Source organism: Falco naumanni, chromosome 1, assembly GCF_017639655.2.
Source record: "Falco naumanni isolate bFalNau1 chromosome 1, bFalNau1.pat, whole genome shotgun sequence".
In the NCBI taxonomy this organism is placed as follows: domain Eukaryota; kingdom Metazoa; phylum Chordata; class Aves; order Falconiformes; family Falconidae; genus Falco; species Falco naumanni.
The window spans coordinates 99,895,346-99,915,312 of NC_054054.1; the positions used below are offsets into that span (position 1 = coordinate 99,895,346).

The window sequence follows — 19,967 nt, forward strand, 5'->3', positions numbered from 1 at the left end:
TCCCTCAGAGATTGTCTTGGGTCACTGCTGTCTTACACCCTGACTGTAAGACCCCCTGAGGTTGCCCAGGTTGTTCACTGCCTTCCGATGTGTGGCTTTAGTTCCTTGCTCCATGCTCCAAACGAGACAAGAGGCTGAACTAGGCTGTTCTGCTGTGGGTTTCACTGCTGTTAAAAAAACAACCCACGGATGGAGCCTGCAGATGCAAGAGCTCCAGGGAGCCACATGCCTCCACAGCTTTGCAACAGCAGCTGTGCATCCTCGTGGAGCTGCCTCCATTTTAAGGCAGGAGAAAGGACATCAGGTCTGGGTACGTCTGCAGGCAGTGGAGCAGGAGCATCTCCGCACCTGGTGCTGCGCCTGGCTGGGGCATGGTGCAGAGCTCATCCCACAAGATTCACTGCTGCTGGCGGCAGAGACCTGTGGCAGCCCACAGCCACCTCTGTTTCCCTACCCAGCATGCAGGATTTTTGACCTCTGGTGTAGAAAAGCACTCCCATGCAGCTGCCAAGCAAACAACAAGGATTTGGCCTTGGAAGGAGTCATTAAATTGCTTTGCAGGGAATTATCCCAACAGTGAGCTCTGTTGGTGGGCCACAGGCAGCCAGGCTTGCCTGACACTACAGGCGTGCAAGATTTGGGGCTGTTTCACTGCACCCAGGGGTGGGACGGTGAGACACCAGCAGCACTGTGGGGCTGTACTGCCCCAGGAACAGCAGGAGACGCAGCTATGACTGCAATGGGGTGACTGGGCTAGAACAGGGACCCATAATGGCAGGGTGTGTGGGCAGCCTTAGTCCTGAGGGATGGCTGTGGGCCCTCCCTTCCCCATAAATACCACAGAGCTGTTGGGCAGTGTGTGGCCCCATCATTGCCATCTCCTGGAGGGCAGCCTTGAGCTCTGGGCACTGGCTCCATCACCCTTACACCGCTCCTACATTGAGCACTGCCTGGACCACAGCGTCAGCCGCTGAAATGTCCTCGTTCCCTCTCTGCCAAGGCAGAGGGAACCCTTAAGGTTGCTGGCAGGTCCTGCCCCTCCTGCTTGGTTCCTGGGCTGCCCTGGGGACCCTGGGGCACGTGGCAGAGTGCTCAGCCATTCTGGGGCTGCTGGTGGGGGCAGTGGGGGCGGTGCGGTACTCACTGAGGGGGGCTGACAGGGCCATGCCAGCAGTGCCAGGCAGCTGCACACCACATTGCCTGCCATCAGCTCCCTGCCAGCTCTGCAGGGATCAGGGAGACAACAACCTGCAGCCGTGCTCCTCTCACCACCCCCAAATTAAACCCCCCCACCACCAGCACTGCAGGAACGGGGACAGGCTGGTCCCACACACAGCCTGGGGCTGGCAGAGCTGTGTCCTGCCCAGCCCAGACACACACGGAGCTGGCAGGAAAGGGAGGGCAGGGATGTGCTGGGGAGAAGGTGAAGGACAGGCACTGGTGTGACCCTGTAACCCAGCAGGCGACTCTCTGGCACCCCCAGACCTGCTTTCTAGGCTGGATCCAAGCCACTGCTGCACCATTCCCTTGGGAAAAAGCTCTGCCCTTGCCTGCACAGCCCTAGCCTGCCTTTCCCCGCCTTCCCCGGGGAAGGAAATTCTGGAAGAGGAGACGGGTGGGAAAGAAGGGGAAAGAGGAGGTAACAAGGGAAGGAGGTTGTGTGAATGGAGCAGCCCAGGGGAGAAAGCCTGGTGCAGGCAGGGAAAAAAGCCCAAGCAGGCAGGGCAGAAAGACCAGTGCAGGCAAGGAAGAAAGCCAGGTGCAGGCAGGAGCTGTGGGCAGGAGGAGGAGTGCTTAGCTGAGGCGCGAAAATGTTTTGACAGCAGGCCAGCCCTGACGTCATCCAGAGCTTTCGGTTTCTTAGGAAATGACAGACCCGGAACTCAGATCTTCTGCAATAGCTGGAAGAGACACCATGGCTGAGCAGCAGCCCACAGCTGACAGCCCTGGCAAGTTCTCCGTCATAATTAGGTCTCAGAATAGCAAATCTTTTGCAGTGCCAGTGTCTCTGGACGACAGTGTGCATGAGCTTAAGGCCAAGCTGAGTGCATGGGACTCCTCCCTGACCCCCGACGAAGTGAGGCTGATTTACAATGGTCAATTTATGGTGGATGACATGACCCTGCGACAGTATAACATCACACCCGACAGCTCTTTGTTCTGTATAAAAAGATGTAAGTGCAGGGTGGCCTGGGGGAGGTGGGTGAAGAGCAGGGGGTGGGTGCAGACTGGGGTGTCTCCTGAAGAAGGACGCCTGGCCAGGACCGCAGGCAGGAGGGAAGGGGCAAGGCAGCTGCAGCTGTGTGTGCACCTGGGAGCTACCAGAGTGTACTTGCACTGGAAGGTGGGAGGAAGGCAGGAGAGAAAGGAAGGACTTTGGACCTGGAAGCTGAGCAAGAAATCTGCTTTCTGCATGGCAGTGGGGAGGGATGGAGAGGTGGAAGCTGGGAGTGTGTTCTCAGCCCCACAGTGTGCTGCTTTCCTGGGATGGGCAGCTGGGTGGGATTCCTGGCACTGGCAGCTTAGTGCGAGTGGCACAAACCAGATGCAAAAGGTTTCACAGCAAAGGCGTGAAGAAGAGGGAGAGGGTGGGCAGAGGCTGGGATACTCCTCTGGACATGACCTGTCTCCTGAGATCTCCTCCGCTTTGTCTTGCTGTTGCAGTGCGAGGTGGTGGTGGGTATTTTGACTATGCATCTGCACCTTCAGGTAAGGTCATGCCCTGGTCCTCACTGACAACCTGGTGCATCAGGGCTGGTGGAGCTGCACAGTGATGAGCGTAGGACCCCAGCTCAGTGCATGGTGGTGAGCGTGTCCCAGCTACAGTTCGTGGAGGAGAACATGGAAGTTGTGGTAGATGTGGGAGCATGCAGTGGTACATGAGGGGACCGGTGTGGCTAAGGTGGTCAGGAAGGGTGGGTGAAGGCTGCTTGAGGATGACTTCTTCTCCCAAATATGAGGCAAAAATGACGTCTTCTTGTTGTTCTGGTCACAGGCTTAGCCCCACAGGCGCTGTTGGTAGGCTTTCACAAACCGCTGACAGACGAGGCCTCGAGGAGCACAGAGGTGAGGTCTTGCAAGACACAATGCCTGAGGCTGGGGTGCCTGAGCAAGGAGCGCTGCACCACAGGGCTGGGGAGGAAAGCACAGCTGTAGCATGTGGGCTCACAGTCTGCAACCCCCCTGCGGATGGCAGGCTTGACATTGCCCACTGCCACTACAGCACCTCTCTGGGTGGTAGGAGCTGGTCGACACTGCCCTCAGTCCCAGGATGGGGATCCCACCATGCCGGCAGGTCTGGCAGGCACAGCTCCTGCACCAGCCTATTTCCCCCCTGCAGGAGTGGGGAGCAGGGCCAGTGCTACACTTGATGCCCGGGATATTGCTCCTGCTCTTAAAAGACCCCTCCTCCTGACTCCAGCAGTCAAGCACAGCTGGAGGAGAGAAATAAAACTTGCGAGGGCTTTCCCCTATGTTTCCCTCTGCAGAAGAGCTATCGCTGCGTGAACCTGGCCTCACCACGGCCGGCAAAGTTCTGCTGCTGCACGGTAGAGGTAAGGGCTTTGCCGGTCCTGGCAGGGCACTGTCACACCCAAAGGAAACGGCACAGCAGGATACCTGGGACTGACCCTGGCTGTCACCTGGGAGGTTGGATGTGCCTTCAAAACCTGTTATTCACAGGAATTCTGCATCCTCTGGGAAAGTCCGGTCCCATTTGCTATGCTAACTCAGCACAGGCTGCCCCAGTTTTCAAGTTTGTGGGAAGACAAATTCCACTTCCTTGCATCCCACATTTTATTCTCCCTGCTGAATTTCATCTGCCTGTGGCCATTGTCCTCTCTGCTGATACACCATGGCAGAGGGGGGATAGACCAGGCTTCACTCACAAGAAAGTCAGCAGCCAACATTTTTTCCCTCAGGAAATGGAAACTTTCCTATCTGGAATTCCCACTTGCAAAATAAATCCTAAAAATGACTAGGTGCAACATGTAGTTTGGGACTCTCGAGCTGCTGTGTGTCCACCTGTTATCTTTCCTACAGATGTCTGGGGGATGTATGGACTAACTGATGCCTTCCCCACCCCAGTGGCATCTACTTAATCAGTCCTCTTTGCTGTGCCTGTGTGCAGGGTACTTTTGGGCACTGCTATGGGGATCCATGTAAAAGGGGTCATGAGCCTCAGACATGGCCAATGCTTGTTTTGGATCCCAGGGCAGAGGAGCTGCCAGTCAATGATTTTTCTGGCCTCTTCACTGATGAGAGTGATGGCATTCTGGGCAGCGGGCAGCTGCTACTGATCCCCTGCTGCTGCTTGCGAGGCTCCAATCTCCCATGCCAAGCTACACTGTGCTTCATGGTAAATCCCAGCGTGTCTCCTGCAAGCAGCACCCAGTGCAGAACACCCTATTCAGTCCCAAACTGTCCACACTTTTGTTGCAGAATCTTCCAAAAGTGATGCCGGAGATAATCAAAGACTTTTCCAAGTTCCACACTGGGTACCGGTAAGAGCTGTCGGGTAGTGGGAGCACCTTTCAAAAGCCCTGTCTCAGGTGGCATAAGCCTGTCTTCTCTCCCACCTGCAGAGCTTACCTCCCTCGTGCAGGCATCTTCCAGTGCTCCATCACGGGCCTCGGCTTTGAAGTGAATTCAGAAGTGACCATCACCTACAGATATGACACCTGGACTGAGCACCTGAGCAAGGCTGACCAGGAAACATGGATGCCCGCTGGACCCCTCTTCCACATTGAGGTGCAGCCCAGGGTCGTGCAGACGGTGTATCTCCCCCACTTCGTCTGCCTGGCAGGTACAACAGCTGCAGGGACCTGGGTCTCCCCACCCCGGCGACATATCCAGCTCCTTATAGATGTGTCTCCAGACAGGGCCAAATTGTCCCTTCCCTCTGAGGTCCCCTGTACTCCCTTGTGTTCCTCTGTTTTGCCTTGAAGGTATCCTTCATTCTTCTCTCACTTTCTATCAAGCTTTTCCAGTGGTCTCTTCCCCCGCTCCTGCTCCACACCACCAGCTCCTCCTTGCCTGCCCTCTCCTCCCAGCTACTGTGACGACCCCCATACACTACCCCAACCCAGCTGTAGATCAGCCCCCAGGCTTTCCTGGAGAGTTTCTCAGCCCTCTGCATCTATGGCAGCTGTGGATGGCAATGTCCATCTCTGCTTGGCTCCACTGGGACAGGAGCTGGCCGGCTGTGCCCACTCACAGGCTGGACCACTCTGGGGTGGGATGCAACAGGTCAGAGCTGGCCCAGGCAGAACAGCAAGTGGAATGAAATTGTCCATTTTCACTCAGGCAACATGAGGAGTCACAAGGCTTGGATCTGAGTTCTCTGCACTCTAGTGCTTTTAATGAACCACTGTTAATGAGTGGAGGAGGAGCACCAGCACCCACGGCTGGGCTGCAGAGTGTGCAGAGGAGTCCCAGTCCCCTGTGCTGGGGGGCCCTGACACAGGCACTGGGTGTGCTGGCTGAGGGACTCTTCTGGCAAATCCATGTCCTCTTCCAAAACAGAGCATGCTTCTTGTTCCATGGCTCCGTCTCCCACCCAGGGCCTAGCAAGCAGCCATGTCAGCCAAGAAGTGGCTCTACACACTCTTCACTGACACCGCTGTGCTAAGCAAAATGTAATTATATTAATCTGTCAGGTTAACAGCTAAGTGTGCTCCAGAGATAATCCAGGTGACCGGCTGTCAGCAGAGCTCTCTGACCCAGTCATCCCTAGGGATGTCACCTCAGGATGTTTGGGCTGTTCTGGTGACCAAAAACTGGAGTGAATCATCACACAGCAACCATCTGCCTCCCTGGTGTGTGGTGGTGTGATGCTTGTATACAGGATGCTGCATGGGTGCAGTCTGACAGTTTTCACGGTCCCAAGCTGTCACCTCCAGATACGAAGTTTTCTGAGCCTGCAGGAAGATTGCCAAAGGCCTGCAGCTCCCTGCCAGACCCCAAAAGCCCAGGACACACATGGGACTTAAAGCAGAGCATGTCATCGTGTATGACATATGTCTTCTTTCTGCTGCTAAAGCCTTAAAGAGGAGGCAGCCTGAGGGGGTACCAGGACGACTAACCAGAACTCAGTGCCTTTGCTGTCTCTTGCAGAAGGTGTAAATACCAGCCTATGCTCCATTGCCCATTTTGAATCTGGGAGGATGACCCTGAAGAGACCAACCAGACTGATCGCTTTCTCTGCAGTCCTGGAGAATCCCAGCTTCTCGCTGCTTGGGGTGCTTTGGAGGAAGTTACGTTCAAACTTAAATTCACTCCCTATGCACTCCTTGGTGCTGATCTTTCAGCAGCTCAATGCTGCAAATACGACTCTTCACCTCTACCTGATCCCAGATGACAACTCTGTGAAGCAGGTAAGACGGAGGGAGCTTTTCTGGGTTAAAAAAGGATATCTAGGGTGGCTGCAGTAGCGGGGACTGTATTTGATAAGCAGAGATGCCTCCCAGTTTTTCTGCCACCAGCCTCTGATTCACATATAGTCCTGTGTCCCCCATCTCCCACCACAGGACAGCATCCTTGCTCCTGCCTCCTCCACTCTCCTCTTTAATGGATGCCTCCAGGAATCTCTGTGTTTTTGTCCAGGACTGCATGTCCTAGCACGAGTGAAGCCATGGCACGGGCTGCTCTGCCACACAGAGCGGACGTAGGACTTGCTGGTGACTGCCAGGCATGACAATAGGTGGCTGCACACCAGTGGCTCTCTGTTGTGTGCAAGCCCTTACCCTCTTTCAGAGTGGCAGTGCTTTACGCTGCCCACGTTCCTGTCTGCACACGGTAGGCTCCTGCCTGCGCTAGCGGGAGCTGCCAGCCCCTGTGGCACAGCACTGCCTGTGATGCACACCCAGTAGTCTGCTCTGACTGGGCTACTCTCTTCTTGACTTTCCAAGGGCTATCCCAAATTCACAGCTCTGGTTGTTTTGTTTTCTTTTTTCCTTCCTGAAAAACAATGCTTGACGTTTACAGGCCATTGAAAAACAAGAGAGGAATTGGAATTCAAAGTTTATACCCAAGCCTCCTCCACTCAACCCTCTGTTCTTTGGCTGCGTTTACCAGGTGATCAGTACAAAATTTGTGGTGATAACGCCTGAAGTAAGTGGGATTGTTCCCTTTTGTTTTTTTTTAAAGTGAAATAGAAAATAGAAGTCTGTCTTCAGCCATATTCTGCTACCAGAATCTGTCTCATGAGGCCCCAGAGCCAGAGGTGCAGGCAGCTGTACTGTTTACAAGTGGCAAAGGTATTTCACAATACGCATCCCCAGAAAGAGCAGGGAGCACACACCAAAGCCCAAAAGGGGCTGCATTTGTTTTCCCTTAGGGCAGAAAGCATGATGTAGGACTTGTTGGACTTACCACAGCTGCATACCAAGAAGAAATTTCAGAGGTGTTGACTCAGGTGTGGTCCCAAGTCCTTCATCTTCCTCTCCTCTGCAGTGAGTTTCCTTTAGCTTAGCAGCAGAACTGGAAAGACACTTTCTCTCTATGCCATGAGGACGTGACATGATTTCTTTCTCTGTTGAAACTCCATTTGAGGATTTCTGACTTTGAGCACCACGCCCTCTGGCAATCAGACTGCAATGGCTGGGAAAATCTGGGAAGATTTGGCCATTTAGTCCTTGTGGTTACTTCTTTTAGATAGAAACTTGTGACATCCTGAGAGCAGCTGATTGACAGTCCAATGGCATGTTCATGGCTGGTTATGAAAATCTCCTTTCATAGGTCTGCACTCCACCATGAAAAGGGAATCAGAAACTTAGGTCGGATGGGACCTCAGGAGGTCTCTGGTCCAACCTTTTCTCAAAGCATGTGAGTTTTGAAGTTAGATCAAGGTGTTCAAGGCCATGTCCAGTCAAGGTTGAATATCTCGCAGGATGAAGATACTACAGCCTCTCTGAGTCTCTGGTCCAGTGTTGTAACACCTTCCTTGTGTTTTTTTTCCCCTGTTATCTAATTGGAATTTCCTTTGCTGTGCTCTGTTTGCCTGTGCCTGCTGCCTCTTGTCACATCACTGTGCACCTCCGGGAGGCTGGCTCTGTCTTTTCTTTAGTCCCCCTTCACACAGTTAGAGACAGTGATCAGTCCTCCCCGTGACTTTCTTTTCTCTGTGTTGAACAAACCCAGTTCCCTCTGCTTCTGCTTGCATATCATGCATTCCAGCCTGGAGCTGGTCTTGCTCCAGGGTGTCCATGTCTTTCTTGTACTGGGAAGCTCCAAACTGGAGCTGGCGCCCAAATGTGGTCTTACAAGCACTGAACAGAGGGAAAGAATCCCTGACGTCACTGTGCTGGCTGTGGTCTTGTTAATACAGCCTGGGGATGCAGACTGCCTTTGCTGCCAGGGCACACCACTGACTCCTGTTCAACTTGCATGCGCACCAGGACTCCCATCAGTTCTTCCCTGTGAAGCTGCTTTCTGTGTCCACCCAGAGCTCAGGCTCTTGTCTGGTGTGAGGCTATTCCATCCCAGACACAGGACTCTACATTTACCTTTGCCAAATTGCATGACCTTCCTGCCAGCTAAGTTCTCCAGCCTTTCCAGGTTCCCCTGAAAGGCATCCCTCCCTCCAGCTTATTCATCACTCCCCCTTGCAGCTACAAACCTGCTGCTGAGCTGAGCACAGCCCCAGACAGGCAGGGCCTTCAGGTTAATTACGAGAGAGTCTTAAACCCATGAGCCACAAGGTAGAGTTTGGGTTTCCCACTTCCTGGACTGACCAAGTGATAACTGGTCACTCTGCCTTGAAGAGCAGTTGTGAAGATGACAGACCCAGGCTCTTGGCAGTGTCAGGCAAAAGCAGTAACAGCTGTGAAGTTGCAACCTGGGAATTTAAGGCTGAACGTTAGGAAAAAATTTATCGCTTGGTGGAGATGCAGCCATCAGAGAAGGTTAGAAGGTGGTGAATCTCTGCTCTTTGAGCTTTTGAGTACACAGCTAGATAAAGCGCTGGCTGAGCAGATCTAGACTTGACATTGGTCTGTCTTTGAGAGTTACATCAGATAAGACACTCCAGAGGTCCCTTCCAATCAAAATTTGAGATATTGGCAGAACAGCAGAGTCCTGACGTACATCTTCCTTTTTTTCTTGCTGGTAAGGCCAAGAAACACAGGATGATGTGTGTGAATTCACCGCAGCTCCCCACAGTGAGAGGCTCAGCTTGTTTCTTTACCATTACAGGCACACTTGCCGTTTTGCTACAAGAGTCCAAAGGAGCAGCAGCTCTTTGTTGAGATCTACATCAGGAACATGGCAGAGGAAATTGGACTCCTTATGACAGACACACGCAATGGCGCTGTGGTCTGGAGGGCATCACTGAGATCAGGTAGGAACAGCAGGTCCCTACAGGTGCTCATTCACCTTAGCAAAAGCAGAGGTGCACCACTCAAGCAGACCTCACCCATTTTGTGGTCATCATCCACCTGTCCTGCAGGGAAAGCAAACCATGTGTGTACAGCAACTGGCCACTGAAGAACAGGGATCTGAAAGGATACCCCAATGTCAGTAGGCTGGAGCTTCAGATTTAATGTAGAGTTTCAGATGCTGGGGTTTAAGAGAGCGTGACAGCACTATTGGTGTCTCTCTGTTCTCTTGGTTAATGTTTGCATAGAAATCTAACTTATTTTTAAAAGCCTGTTAATGTAATGAACACCCATGGATGTGCTAGTGCAAACACTCTGTGATGCAGACAAGGCAAGGAGAATACCAAAATGTTAGTGAAAATCAGCATCTTTAAAACCTACATGTTCCAGCCAGCACTACTCTTCTAGATTTGCTAAGTGCAACAGCAGTGTGTGAAACAACGCCCAGAGCATACAGGATCAGGGCAAGGCCAGGTGGACCAGAGTGCCTTCATCACGTGTCTCTGCTCACAGCAACATCACAAACATGGCACCCAGCAAGCCTGCTGATGGTGTGGGGACTGCTCTCTTGTGGCAGCGAGAAACCATTGCTTACAGCTATTCTGCTTTAGGGCTGGCTGTGCTGGCTCGGGTCCCATGCAGAACTTCAGTCAGGACAGCAGACGATGGAGGCAGGAGCAGGGTTAGGAATGGTGGGTGCCAAGACTCGTGTTCACGTGTCCTCGGGGAGGACAGAGGTGCACCCAGCTCCAGAGCTGCAGGCACCTCACTTCCACGCCTCTCTGCCCAGCTGCTGCTGGGCCAGCTCAGCAGCCACCACCCATACTGTTAACTTCAGGCAGCAGCACCTACCGGTGGGGTCCCCTGTGGGAAAGCTTGGCAGAGGAGCTGCAGGCAGCAGCATCTCACAGGCACAGGGTATGGTACTGCTCAGTACGCCTTGAGACCTCTTCATAGTTAGTCTAATGCAGCACCCCCTAAAAGTAACACCTACAGCCATGCAGAGCCCAGGACCTTCTATTGAGTTCTCCACAGGTGGGCAGGAACAGCAGGAGGAACACCTAAAGGCTTCATGAAGAATTAGGCACCTCGGGAAGATGTCGTGGAAAATTAGGCACGGTCAGTTCAGTGGCGGCATATTCAGTGATCTCTCTCTCTTCCAGGTGATATTAATCTTCCTGCCTCTGTCTCCAAGACCTTGTCAGGTCAGTACAGTGTTTCAGAGCTGCATTCCTAGAGTTTGAATCTATTTCTTTGGAGCTCACCAGCCTCTGGTTTAAAGCAGATATCAGCCTCTTTTCCCGTCCTTATGATAGTTTCTAGACAAAAAGCCTTGAAAGCTGCAGCCTCAAACTTTTGCTCCCCCATTACTGGCAGCATGCTCTGTGCCACGTGGGTGGGTAAAGTGGCATGGTGCTGGTGGCCTTCCAAACTGGTTTGCCTTCTTTGGGGACAGACATGCTGTTGGTACAGAGAATGACTGCAGCTAGTACAGTTCATGGTCCACAAACACTATTTCATCAGTGTTCTAGCAGGTGGTACAGCTGCTGTATCCCATACAGCTGATGCCAAACGGGAGCATTTTCCAAGGGACTGATGTCCCTGGGAAGGAGCCTGCTACCAGGCATTGGCAGAGGGGACAGCAGGGCCACCTTTACAGCAACTCCAGGAGTTTCTGGCCAAGGGGCTTTGCTTTCCACCTGCTTCAAATACAGTAACAACAACATGCTGCCCAGCAGTTCTACAGGTATTCTCCCAGCCTAATTTCTCCATGGCCACAACACTTCATCATTACCTCTTGCATCACATCTTACTAATGAAAGGCCAGATCCAAGAGGACACCCAGGCAGCTAAGTCACAGGTTGAGGCAGATAGGCTCAGATAGACACAAATTTGGACATTTCAGTGTTACTTCTTTTTGCTGGCCATGCATGCAGTCACCACATTGGCCTACAATCTGCCCAAGAGCACCAGGAGAGTAGGGTGGCAGACAAGAGCAAGGGCAGGACAAGGGACAATGGTTTTAAACTGAAAGAGGGCAGGTTTAGGTCGGGCATAAGGAAGAAATCTTTTACACTGAGAGTGGTAAGATGCTGGATCGGGTTGCCCAGGGGAGCTGTGGGTGCCCCATCCCTGGACACGTTCAAGACCAGGCTGGATGGGGCTTGGAGCAACCTGGTCTGGTGAAAGATGTCCCTGCCCACGGCTGGGGGTTGGACTAGGAGATCTTTAAAGGTCCCTTCCAACCCAAGCCATGCTGTGATTCTACAAGGAGATGCCTGTCTGTGTGCCCACTTCAGCCTTGTGTAGGAGGACTGGGTGGAGGTTTGGGAGGAGAAGCCAAGCAGAGCTGCCCACTGCACTGACCTGCAGCTTGCTCAGTGCCCCGCTGGCATTGGCTGCCTTTCTGGGCTCTGTTTCTTTACAAACTGCTTGCAGTCCTGTGAGATTTCAGAGCCTTGAGCAACCTTGTGCTCTGAGTTAGGAGCTCCTCACCTTGCAGGGCCAGGGGAAGCACAGTAACTTCATGCCCAGACACTGTAGAAATCCAGCTGGGGACAGTTGCTGGCAGCTGATGGGAGCTGCCACCCACCTCACCTCCCTCAGCTCCCGCCCCCCTCCTTGCTGTGCCTCCAGTGCTCCCACCACCGGTGCAGTGGGTGCCCATCCTTCTTGGTGGAGGAATGGAGACACGTGGCTGTGGGGCAGGGTGTACAGCCATGGTGTCCACTGTCTTAGGATGCCACATCCTGCAGCGTGGCACTCAGCTGTGGCTGCCTGGCCATGTGCAGCACAGCAACATGAGTTTGGTATCGGCTAGGCACAGCCTTCATGAAGAAGCACAAGACTGAGCTTTGCTCCAGGATGAGCCAGCTGTCTACCATTCTGCTACACTTACGGGATGTAAACGTCATCAACAGTGAAGAAGAAGAGGAGGTGCAAAGTCAAGTTACACATCAAAGGAGGAACCAGGTTTTGCTGGAGCTTATTGAGAAGAAAGGGCTGGAGGCCCAGGAACAGCTCTACTGTATCCTCCAGAAGAAAGACCCATACCTCATTGCAGACCTGGAGAAGTCCAACTAGGCCTGGGAAGGCAGGCCGCTTTTGCTCCCATTTCTCAGCTTACGGGAGCAACAGAAGGGCAGTCAGGTTTAACAGCATGTGGATCCTGACTTTTCAAGGCAAAATCCACAGTGCAAAGCAGCGATAAGCTGTCTGAACTGTCCGGTCTCAAGCCTGCCTTCCTTGGCTGACTCAGCTGCCAGCACTGGACAACCAGTGTCATGCCAGAGACTGCTGAGAAGCTTCTGGAACAAGACACTTTGATTCCTAGTCCAGTGCCAACACCTTGGATCTGTCTACTTCCATGAGACAGGGCCTCTGCCTCTCCAGAAGCTCCATGCAGCTGCTAGCAGAGGAGATCCCATCGCAACAGATCCCTCCAGCTCAGCTTCCCTGTCCTCAGTGTCCACGGGCACCTCTCACAGCTGGAAGAGAGGAGCTGCTTTACCAGGCAGAGCTGTCTGCAAAGGCTTCTTCTCATGTGCCAGCCACAGCAAGCCAGAGATGTTGATGTGAACCCATATTAACATTAAACCTTCCCCTCGTTCTGCAGTCTCATTTACCCAAATGACTAAAACTTACTGAAGGAGCAAACAAACATCCTGACTCCAGCAGCAGCAGCTGTGTGAAGGAGCTCCTCCCAAAGAAGCCACAAAAAAGAGCACAGATACTACATAAAGGTTCATGCATCCTCAGGGAAACTCCGACTCAATGGCAGCCACTTTACTTCCAAAAGAAAATCAGCAGATTATTTTTATATCCCATTCTTTGCATCCGTAAAGTCACTTCCTTTCTGGATCATGTAGATGCCTTCACTGATGGCATCCTCCTGCTGTTGAACACGCCAGTCAGGGCAGCAGCAGTCTGCTCTGGTGTCCAGTATCTAAGAGGTTTTTTTTGGTCAAGCTCAAGTGCAATTCAGACTTGCCTAAGTGGAAACAGCAACACAAAGGAGCTGTTGAGTGAAGCTGGAGTCCTCACCGTATGCTCCATGAGACTGCTGTCTTAAGTATTGCTTTATATTTATTCCTCCTCTTGAACCTGGAGCACATGGCTGCTGAATAATGCTGTGAGTGTGTCTCTGCCCCGTTAAGGGTTGACGCTCTTCAATGCAACTAGGGATAGTATGAAAAGGAGGAAGCTGGGAACAAGACCATGCAGGGACACAGACCTGACCAGCAGATGACAAGGGAGGCAGTGAAGGGGACCAGACATCACCACTCACACTAATTCCTTGGCTATCCAGAAACCACGCCGGGGCTGGCCCTTCCAGGATGATCCGCCTGGGCTTCCCAGCTGCTGAGTGTATGATCCAGGGAGACCCTGGACATGGGCTGGGAGGGGTACAGGAAAGGACCTGTGGGCATGGGAAGGGGAAGCAGGAGGAACAAAGCAAGGGGAGGCAGAAAGTGATACAAAAGGGGCCACTCAGGTATAAACCAGGGCTGGTTTGGCTGGGCCCTGTGCCTGATCACCACAGTCTGTCCTCTCTTTTTATATTTTCTTATTAAATGTTTTTTTTAACTATTTGTCTGCCTTGCCTCACTCTGCCCAGTGCGAGGGTGTGCTGCAAGGGCCAAGAGCCAACTGCTGGTGAGACCTGGGTCTGATTCAGGGGACCTGGTGTCACTGCCTGGAGTGAGTGGTGTCCCAGTGCAGCTACTGGAGTAAGCGGGGTCTTTAACCTCCAGTCATGGGGTGGGGATGGTGTCCCCAAATCTAGGTACTGGGGGGACACACCAGTGCGAGGTGAAGGAGGGGCTCTGCGTAGCAGGAGCTGGACCCTGTGTCACAGCCTGCGTGTCTGGTGGGGGGGCGAGAGTATCTCCCAAAACTGTGGGGGTGGGGTGTGCCTGTGTATTCACCAGCAAAATTGGAGCTGGACCAGCTGCTGAGTGAAGGACCCACGGGGTGGGGCTGGGGTCCAGGCAGGGGTGCTGGGGAGACAGAGGGGCCACGCTGGTGCTCAGGGGACCCGAGAGCGCACGTGCTTGTGAACCCCGAGCGTGTGTGTGCCAACAGCAGTGACCTCCCCCGCCCCTGCCACCCCGGAGGAGAAGCGGCTGGGGCTGGTGTGTGATTTGGGTCCTGCGCATGGGTGCTGATGACGGCAGCACCTTGCCTGTAGCCAGCTGAGTCCCGTCTGTGTGTCCTGCGTATGTCCCGTGTCTGAGTCCCCCGTCTGTGACCTGTGTCTGTGTGTCCCGTGTCTTTGTGTCCTGCGTCTGTGTATCCTGCGTGTGACCTGCGTCTGTGTCCCATCCCTGTGCATGCCGCGTCTGTGCATCCTGTGTGTGTCCCATCTCCGTGTCCCATGTCTCTGTGTCCTGCATTGGTGTCCCCGGTGTCGATGCGTCCCACGTCTGTGTCCCGTGTCGCTGTGTCCACGCGCGTGTCCCGAGGACCCGTGCCCCGCTGCGGGCCGGCTCCGCGGAGGCGAAGGAGGCAGCCGCACGGCCCGCAGTCCCGCGCCGGGCAGGGCTCCCGGCGTCTCGGCGTGTACGCCCGGTCCCCTGGGCGGCTCCTCCGCCTCTCGGGGGCGGGAGGGACCTTCGCCGGCCAAGGGGCGGCAGCTCCGCCGCGGGGGCAGGGGGCGCCCACCCTCCGCCGCAGCCCCGCAGCGGGCGGCACCGCGGGGCGGGGCGCTGCACGCGGCATTGGCGGGAGGTGCCGGTGGGGCCGCTCTCTGATTTGCGCTCCCGCCGCGGGGCGGGGTGGCTGCGCTCTCGCGGGAACGGAGCGCAGCGCGGGAAACGCTGCGCGGGGCGGGCGGGATGGCGCGGGGCGGCGGCAGCGGGCACCCCGGGGCAGCGCGGTGGGGGCGCCGGGAGCCGGCGGAGGGGGCTGAAGGCGCGGCGGCCGGCAGGGACGATGGACCCGCGCTGTCCGCTCTCAAGCGCCTAGAGCGATCGCAGCGCACGGACCGGCTGGACGCGCTGTTCGGTTTCGAGCGGCCAGCGGAGCCCGGCGAGCGGACGGGATGGCTTATCAACATGCACCCGGTGCGGACCGGGCGGGCGGGCATCCGACGGAATGGAGTCCCACAGTGGAGGGGGCCGTCCCACGGGGGGCCCGGGGGAGGGGAGTCGAGTCCCACGGGGGGAAGGGAGTCCCACGAGGGGAGGGGGGGCCCACGGAGGGACGGGGGAGGCCTGAGAGGTCTCGCAGGAGGAACTCCACTGAGTCCATGGTGTCTATGGGCAGACAGAGGTGCTGGACGAGGACCGGCGGTCAGTGAGTGCTGTGGACTACTACTTCATCCAGGAGGATGGGAGCCGCTTCAAGGTGGGTCCCTGGGGAGGCTGGGTGGGGTACAGGGTCCCACGAGTGGACCCGCCACCATCACCCATCTGCTGTTTCCTAGGTGGCCCTGCCCTACAAGCCCTACTTCTACATCGCCACCCGGAAGGTGAGGAGGGGACCCTGGGAGGGCTGAGGTCTCCGGGTACAGGGCAAGCAGGTCGCTGGGGAGCTCAGGACCTGGGCAAGCTGCTTTGGGACCATAGTCTTTTGAGAGACAGAGCCATGCTGCTCAGCCTCCGTCTCTCATCAGGGCTGTGAGCGAGAAGTGTCCTCCTTCCTCTCCAAGAAGTTCCAAGGAAAGATTGCAAAGCTGGAAACCATCCCCAAAGAAGACTTGGACCTGGTCGGTATTACTCTGCCCTTTGTGCTCTTGAGTAGTGGGGGTTTTGTTTTGGACCTGAAGTAGGAAGGGACTGACTAGTGAAGGGAAACCATGCTTGACTTCAGCCTCTTAGTGCTGTTTGTGGTGCTTATCAGAAATGGGTTAATTAAGGCTAGGTGCTGATTGGTAATAATTACTTTCCTTGAGCACATCAGCTGTTTCACTGTGTGTTCAAGAGGTTTATTTACAGGAATTAATGATTGGAGGAGGAGAGGGTACTGTGGGAAGAGGAGGATGCTCGTTCTTGACTTCTCTTCCCTGGGTTGAATCCTGCTTGTGGCCCTGCCTGCATGGGCAGCAGGGCTGGCTGGGCCCTTGCTGTGCAGCTCTTGAATTCTTCCCTGACATGCCCACCAGGGTCTCTTCTTGGTGCTTGACTCTCCCACCCACTGGCACCTTTTTTTGGCCAGTTCTTGCACCTGCATCAGTCTAATCTGCCTTCCCCACCCCCCTTATGCTGACCATCCCTCAGTACTCATCTTCCCTGAGCTGGTGTCTTGCTGCTTTGCAGCCAAACCATTTGGTGGGCCTGAAGAGGAACTACATCAAGCTGTCCTTCTACACAGTGGATGACTTGGTGAAAGTGCGGAAAGAGATCTCTCCTGCTGTGAGGAAAAACAGAGAGCGAGACCAGGCGAGCGATGTCTACGTGGCCATGCTGTCAAGGTGGGAGCTCTGCTTAGGGTGACTGGTCAGTCCTTTGTGTTAATAATTGGATTCCCTTAACTGTTTCTTAGCTGTCCTCAGAGAGGCGTTGTCCTGCTTGAGGTCTGACCCCAGCTATGCCTCTCTGCCACCCATCTCTGAGATGGTTCCTCTAGCTCAGTGCTGCACATCAAGAGGCCCAAGAGCCTCTGGGATGTGATGTGCTGTGGTGGTACCTCTGCCTTCCGGTCGAACAGATGCCCTGTCCCTGAGAAGGGATACCGAGAGGCACCGGGCAACCTTCTAGCTGTGACTAAAGTGGAAAAAAACCCCAACAAACATTTTCTATCTGAATAAAAAGCCAGGCACTTGTTTACAAGATTGGAAACACAGTTGCAGATATGAAAAAAAAATAAACTTTGTTTTTGAAGTCAACCAGAACATACACATGAAAAATTTGCCCCTCTGGTTTCCTGGCCGTGCAGTCTGATTTCAGCTGAAAAACTTGAGGAAGAAGAATTGAGCGACAAGCACTCCTTGCTCACCTGGAAGGCATGCCATCCCTGTTCAAAGTGCTTCCCAGGTTGCCTTGTTATGCTTAGACTCATTACCTTACTTATAAATCTAGTGCTGGCAGAACGATTCACTACACAATCACCCAGGGGTTTGTCTGGCTGTGCATCTGAGCAGACACAGCTCACAAACATGAGAAAAGGTGAACTGAGATGGGAGTGACAGGACTGCGTCTGCTGTCTGTTCCGGGGACACCTCTGCAAGCAGGGTGTGATTGCATGGTGGGGAACAGTTTCCTGTTCTCTCCTGTCACTGACTCCTGCTGCTGGGTGTCACCAGTGCCACATGGCTGTCCCTCGCAGCCAAGCATGTGAAGATGTGTGCTCCAGTAAGGCAGCTGCCTCGCTCTGCTCCTTGCAGCGCTCTGAGCGGAGGCAGCCTGAGCACAGATGAGGAGGGGATCTCCAGAAAGGTTGCCACCCAGATGGACAACATTGTGGATATGCGGGAGTATGATGTACCCTACCACGTTCGTGTCTCCATTGACCTGAAGATCCACGTGGTGAGTAAGGAATAGGGAAGCTGAAAGAGCTTCACTTTCCTGCTGCTCTACTCCTGAAGTGCAGGCAGGTTGGAAATGTTTTCTTTCCAGGATCTTTGTAAAGGCGTTGGTGACAATAAGTTCATGTGTAAAGCTTAGTCCTGTACTGCTGGGCCTTCTCCTCGGTTAATGACATGCAGAAAAGTTAAATGATTGATGCACCACTGCAGTTTGAGCCTTTCTTCTGGGCTGCATTTAATTCATGCAGGACTGTCCCTAGCAGCCAAAGCGATGCGAGGAGCTGGCCCCACAGTCAGGCACTGCCCGCCCTCATCTCTTGACAGGCTCACTGGTACAACGTGCGATACCGGGGCAGCACTTACCCCCCTGAAATCACCTGCCGAGATGACCTTGTGGAGCGACCGGTGAGCATTGGTCAGGCAGGCATCGGTCTGACCAGGTGCACGGCTGCTGTGTCTGGTTTCCGATGTGCTGCTGGAGTCACTGTGGGGCGCAGGGGGAAAAATTTGTTTCTGGGCTTGAGTAGTGATTTAGGGGTTGATAAAGAAGACAAATGACATGTCTAGAAGACATGGTTTGCTTGCTAGGCTAGCACTGGGCTTGATGGGAATTGCTCTTTACATTCAAGTCATTTTTAGAATATTTTCTAATGGATTTGGTCCTGTTCAGGATCCTGTTGTTCTCGCCTTTGACATTGAAACTACCAAACTGCCTTTGAAGTTTCCTGATGCAGAGACAGACCAGATCATGATGATCTCCTACATGATTGATGGGCAGGTAAGGGAGAGCAGAGTGGTTTCCTCCACGCTGCAGCCAGCAGCAAAGCTGGGGAGCAGGCCAGTGTTTCGCCTCCAACCCAGCTTGCTCCAGGTTTGCCTTGCTGCCAGTGCTTGGTGTGTGGCTGTGGAAATGAAATGAAAGTCTGAATGATGCATAAGATAATTAGTTTTGTGATACCAGTTCAGGTTGCTGGTGTTCCTCTGAGGGAGCAGTTGTAACCTGGAGACCACAGGGACAGTCATGTCCTGTGTTGTCTCCCCATGGCCTCCTTAGCCAATGGTCAGCAATGGTTCAGCAGATGACTCCCAAACAGTTGTTCCCCCTTGACAGAGCTCTAGCTTTCAAGAGGAAAATGTCCCATTGTTTGGACAGCATTTTCGGGTTGCCTGCAAGCCAAGTCCTCCTAACTGCCTCCTTGTCACCTCCCTAGGGCTACCTGATCACAAACAGGGAGATCGTCTCGGAGGATATCGAAGACTTTGAGTTTACTCCCAAGCCAGAGTATGAGGGTCCATTTTGTGTCTTTAATGAACCAGATGAAGTAAGTACGTTCTGCCCAGCAGACTTTTACTTGCCTGGGGCTCTTGTTGGCCAAAAAGAACAAATCATTTGGTAGGCTCCCTTGCTGGGAAACACGGTGGGTCCGGCCGGGCTGGTCATGCTTTCTTTTCTTGGTAATAAGGGTGATAGAGGTCAGGCTTGGGCTGGGTGTGGAGGAAAGGGGAAGGGTGGAGTAAACTGTATGGTATCCATGACCTGTCCGTGGAGGAGATGAAGTTACTTTATATATGTATTTCTTCCACTCTTCTGTTTCAACCTAGGCTCATTTAATCCAGAGGTGGTTTGAACATGTCCAGGAGACCAAGCCCACCATCATTGTCACATACAACGGAGACTTCTTTGACTGGTAAGATCAGGAATGAAAACTAAGCTGGCAAGGTGTCATCTGAGCTGTGGGGCAGGGTCAGGGACCAGCCTCAACATCCTTCCATAGTTCACACAGTGGTGATAATGTATGGTCCATACCACCTGTCTGGTCAGTTTGAGCATCTCACAAAATCCTGTGGTCATTGGCTTGGAAATATGAGCTTCTGTAGCATCCCATCTGCTTGGCTGGGCTGCCTTAAACCCTTGTCGAGGTGGCAATGTTGGTGTAACAGATGACCCCAGCCTTGGGAGAGCAGGGAGAGGGTCAAAAGAGACCCGGAGGATATTGGGGAGGGGGGTGCAGGCAAGCCTTGGGGAGGTGAGGGGAGAGCGACCACGTGCCTCTACCTCCTGGTGCAGGATGTAAGCAAGCAGTTTTGCTTCTTGGGTCATGCTGCAATTCTGTCCTGCAGGAAGT

The 19,967-nt window shown here is 53.8% G+C and overlaps 2 protein-coding genes across 4 annotated transcripts in view; both read left to right on the forward strand.

Annotated features, from left to right (window-relative positions):
* The first annotated feature begins 1,628 nt into the window (after positions 1 to 1,628).
* LOC121096293 (caspase recruitment domain-containing protein 8-like) lies at positions 1,629 to 13,964 on the forward strand. 3 transcript variants are annotated; one of them, XM_040612137.1, is made up of 12 exons: positions 1,629 to 2,174; positions 2,665 to 2,709; positions 2,996 to 3,066; positions 3,489 to 3,554; positions 4,130 to 4,357; positions 4,441 to 4,502; positions 4,584 to 4,804; positions 6,094 to 6,374; positions 6,985 to 7,110; positions 9,193 to 9,337; positions 10,538 to 10,579; positions 12,196 to 13,964. In XM_040612137.1, exons 1-12 carry the CDS (start codon positions 1,868 to 1,870, stop codon positions 12,456 to 12,458), a joined length of 1,857 nt encoding a protein of 618 aa, XP_040468071.1. In that variant the 5' UTR covers positions 1,629 to 1,867; the 3' UTR covers positions 12,459 to 13,964. The 3 variants fall into 3 exon arrangements, with proteins under 3 accessions (XP_040468071.1, XP_040468078.1, XP_040468086.1); XM_040612144.1 differs by having other exon boundaries at positions 1,639 to 2,174; positions 6,115 to 6,374; XM_040612152.1 differs by lacking the exon at positions 4,130 to 4,357 and having other exon boundaries at positions 1,642 to 2,174.
* A 1,247-nt stretch (positions 13,965 to 15,211) lies between these two features.
* POLE (DNA polymerase epsilon, catalytic subunit) overlaps positions 15,212 to 19,967 on the forward strand; it is a 29,423-nt gene continuing 24,667 nt past the window's right edge. Inside the window, exons 1-10 of the mRNA XM_040583770.1 lie at positions 15,212 to 15,439; positions 15,642 to 15,722; positions 15,802 to 15,846; positions 15,991 to 16,083; positions 16,634 to 16,788; positions 17,701 to 17,842; positions 18,166 to 18,246; positions 18,512 to 18,619; positions 19,053 to 19,163; positions 19,444 to 19,529. Of these exons, the coding sequence (XP_040439704.1) occupies positions 15,212 to 15,439; positions 15,642 to 15,722; positions 15,802 to 15,846; positions 15,991 to 16,083; positions 16,634 to 16,788; positions 17,701 to 17,842; positions 18,166 to 18,246; positions 18,512 to 18,619; positions 19,053 to 19,163; positions 19,444 to 19,529 (1,130 nt within the window). The remainder of the gene's footprint in view (positions 15,440 to 15,641; positions 15,723 to 15,801; positions 15,847 to 15,990; positions 16,084 to 16,633; positions 16,789 to 17,700; positions 17,843 to 18,165; positions 18,247 to 18,511; positions 18,620 to 19,052; positions 19,164 to 19,443; positions 19,530 to 19,967) is intronic.

What these genes read in the sequence shown, in the direction of transcription:
- LOC121096293 (XM_040612137.1), top strand. Translation starts at nt 1,868, where the DNA reads ATGACAGACCCGGAACTCAGATCTTCTGCAATAGCTGGAAGAGACACC. An exon ending in TCTGCTGCTGCACGGTAGAG is followed by an intron (nt 3,555 to 4,129) that starts GTAAGGGCTTTG and finishes GCCTGTGTGCAG; the next exon opens with GGTACTTTTGGGCACTGCTA. An exon ending in GAGGGCATCACTGAGATCAG is followed by an intron (nt 9,338 to 10,537) that starts GTAGGAACAGCA and finishes TCTCTCTTCCAG; the next exon opens with GTGATATTAATCTTCCTGCC.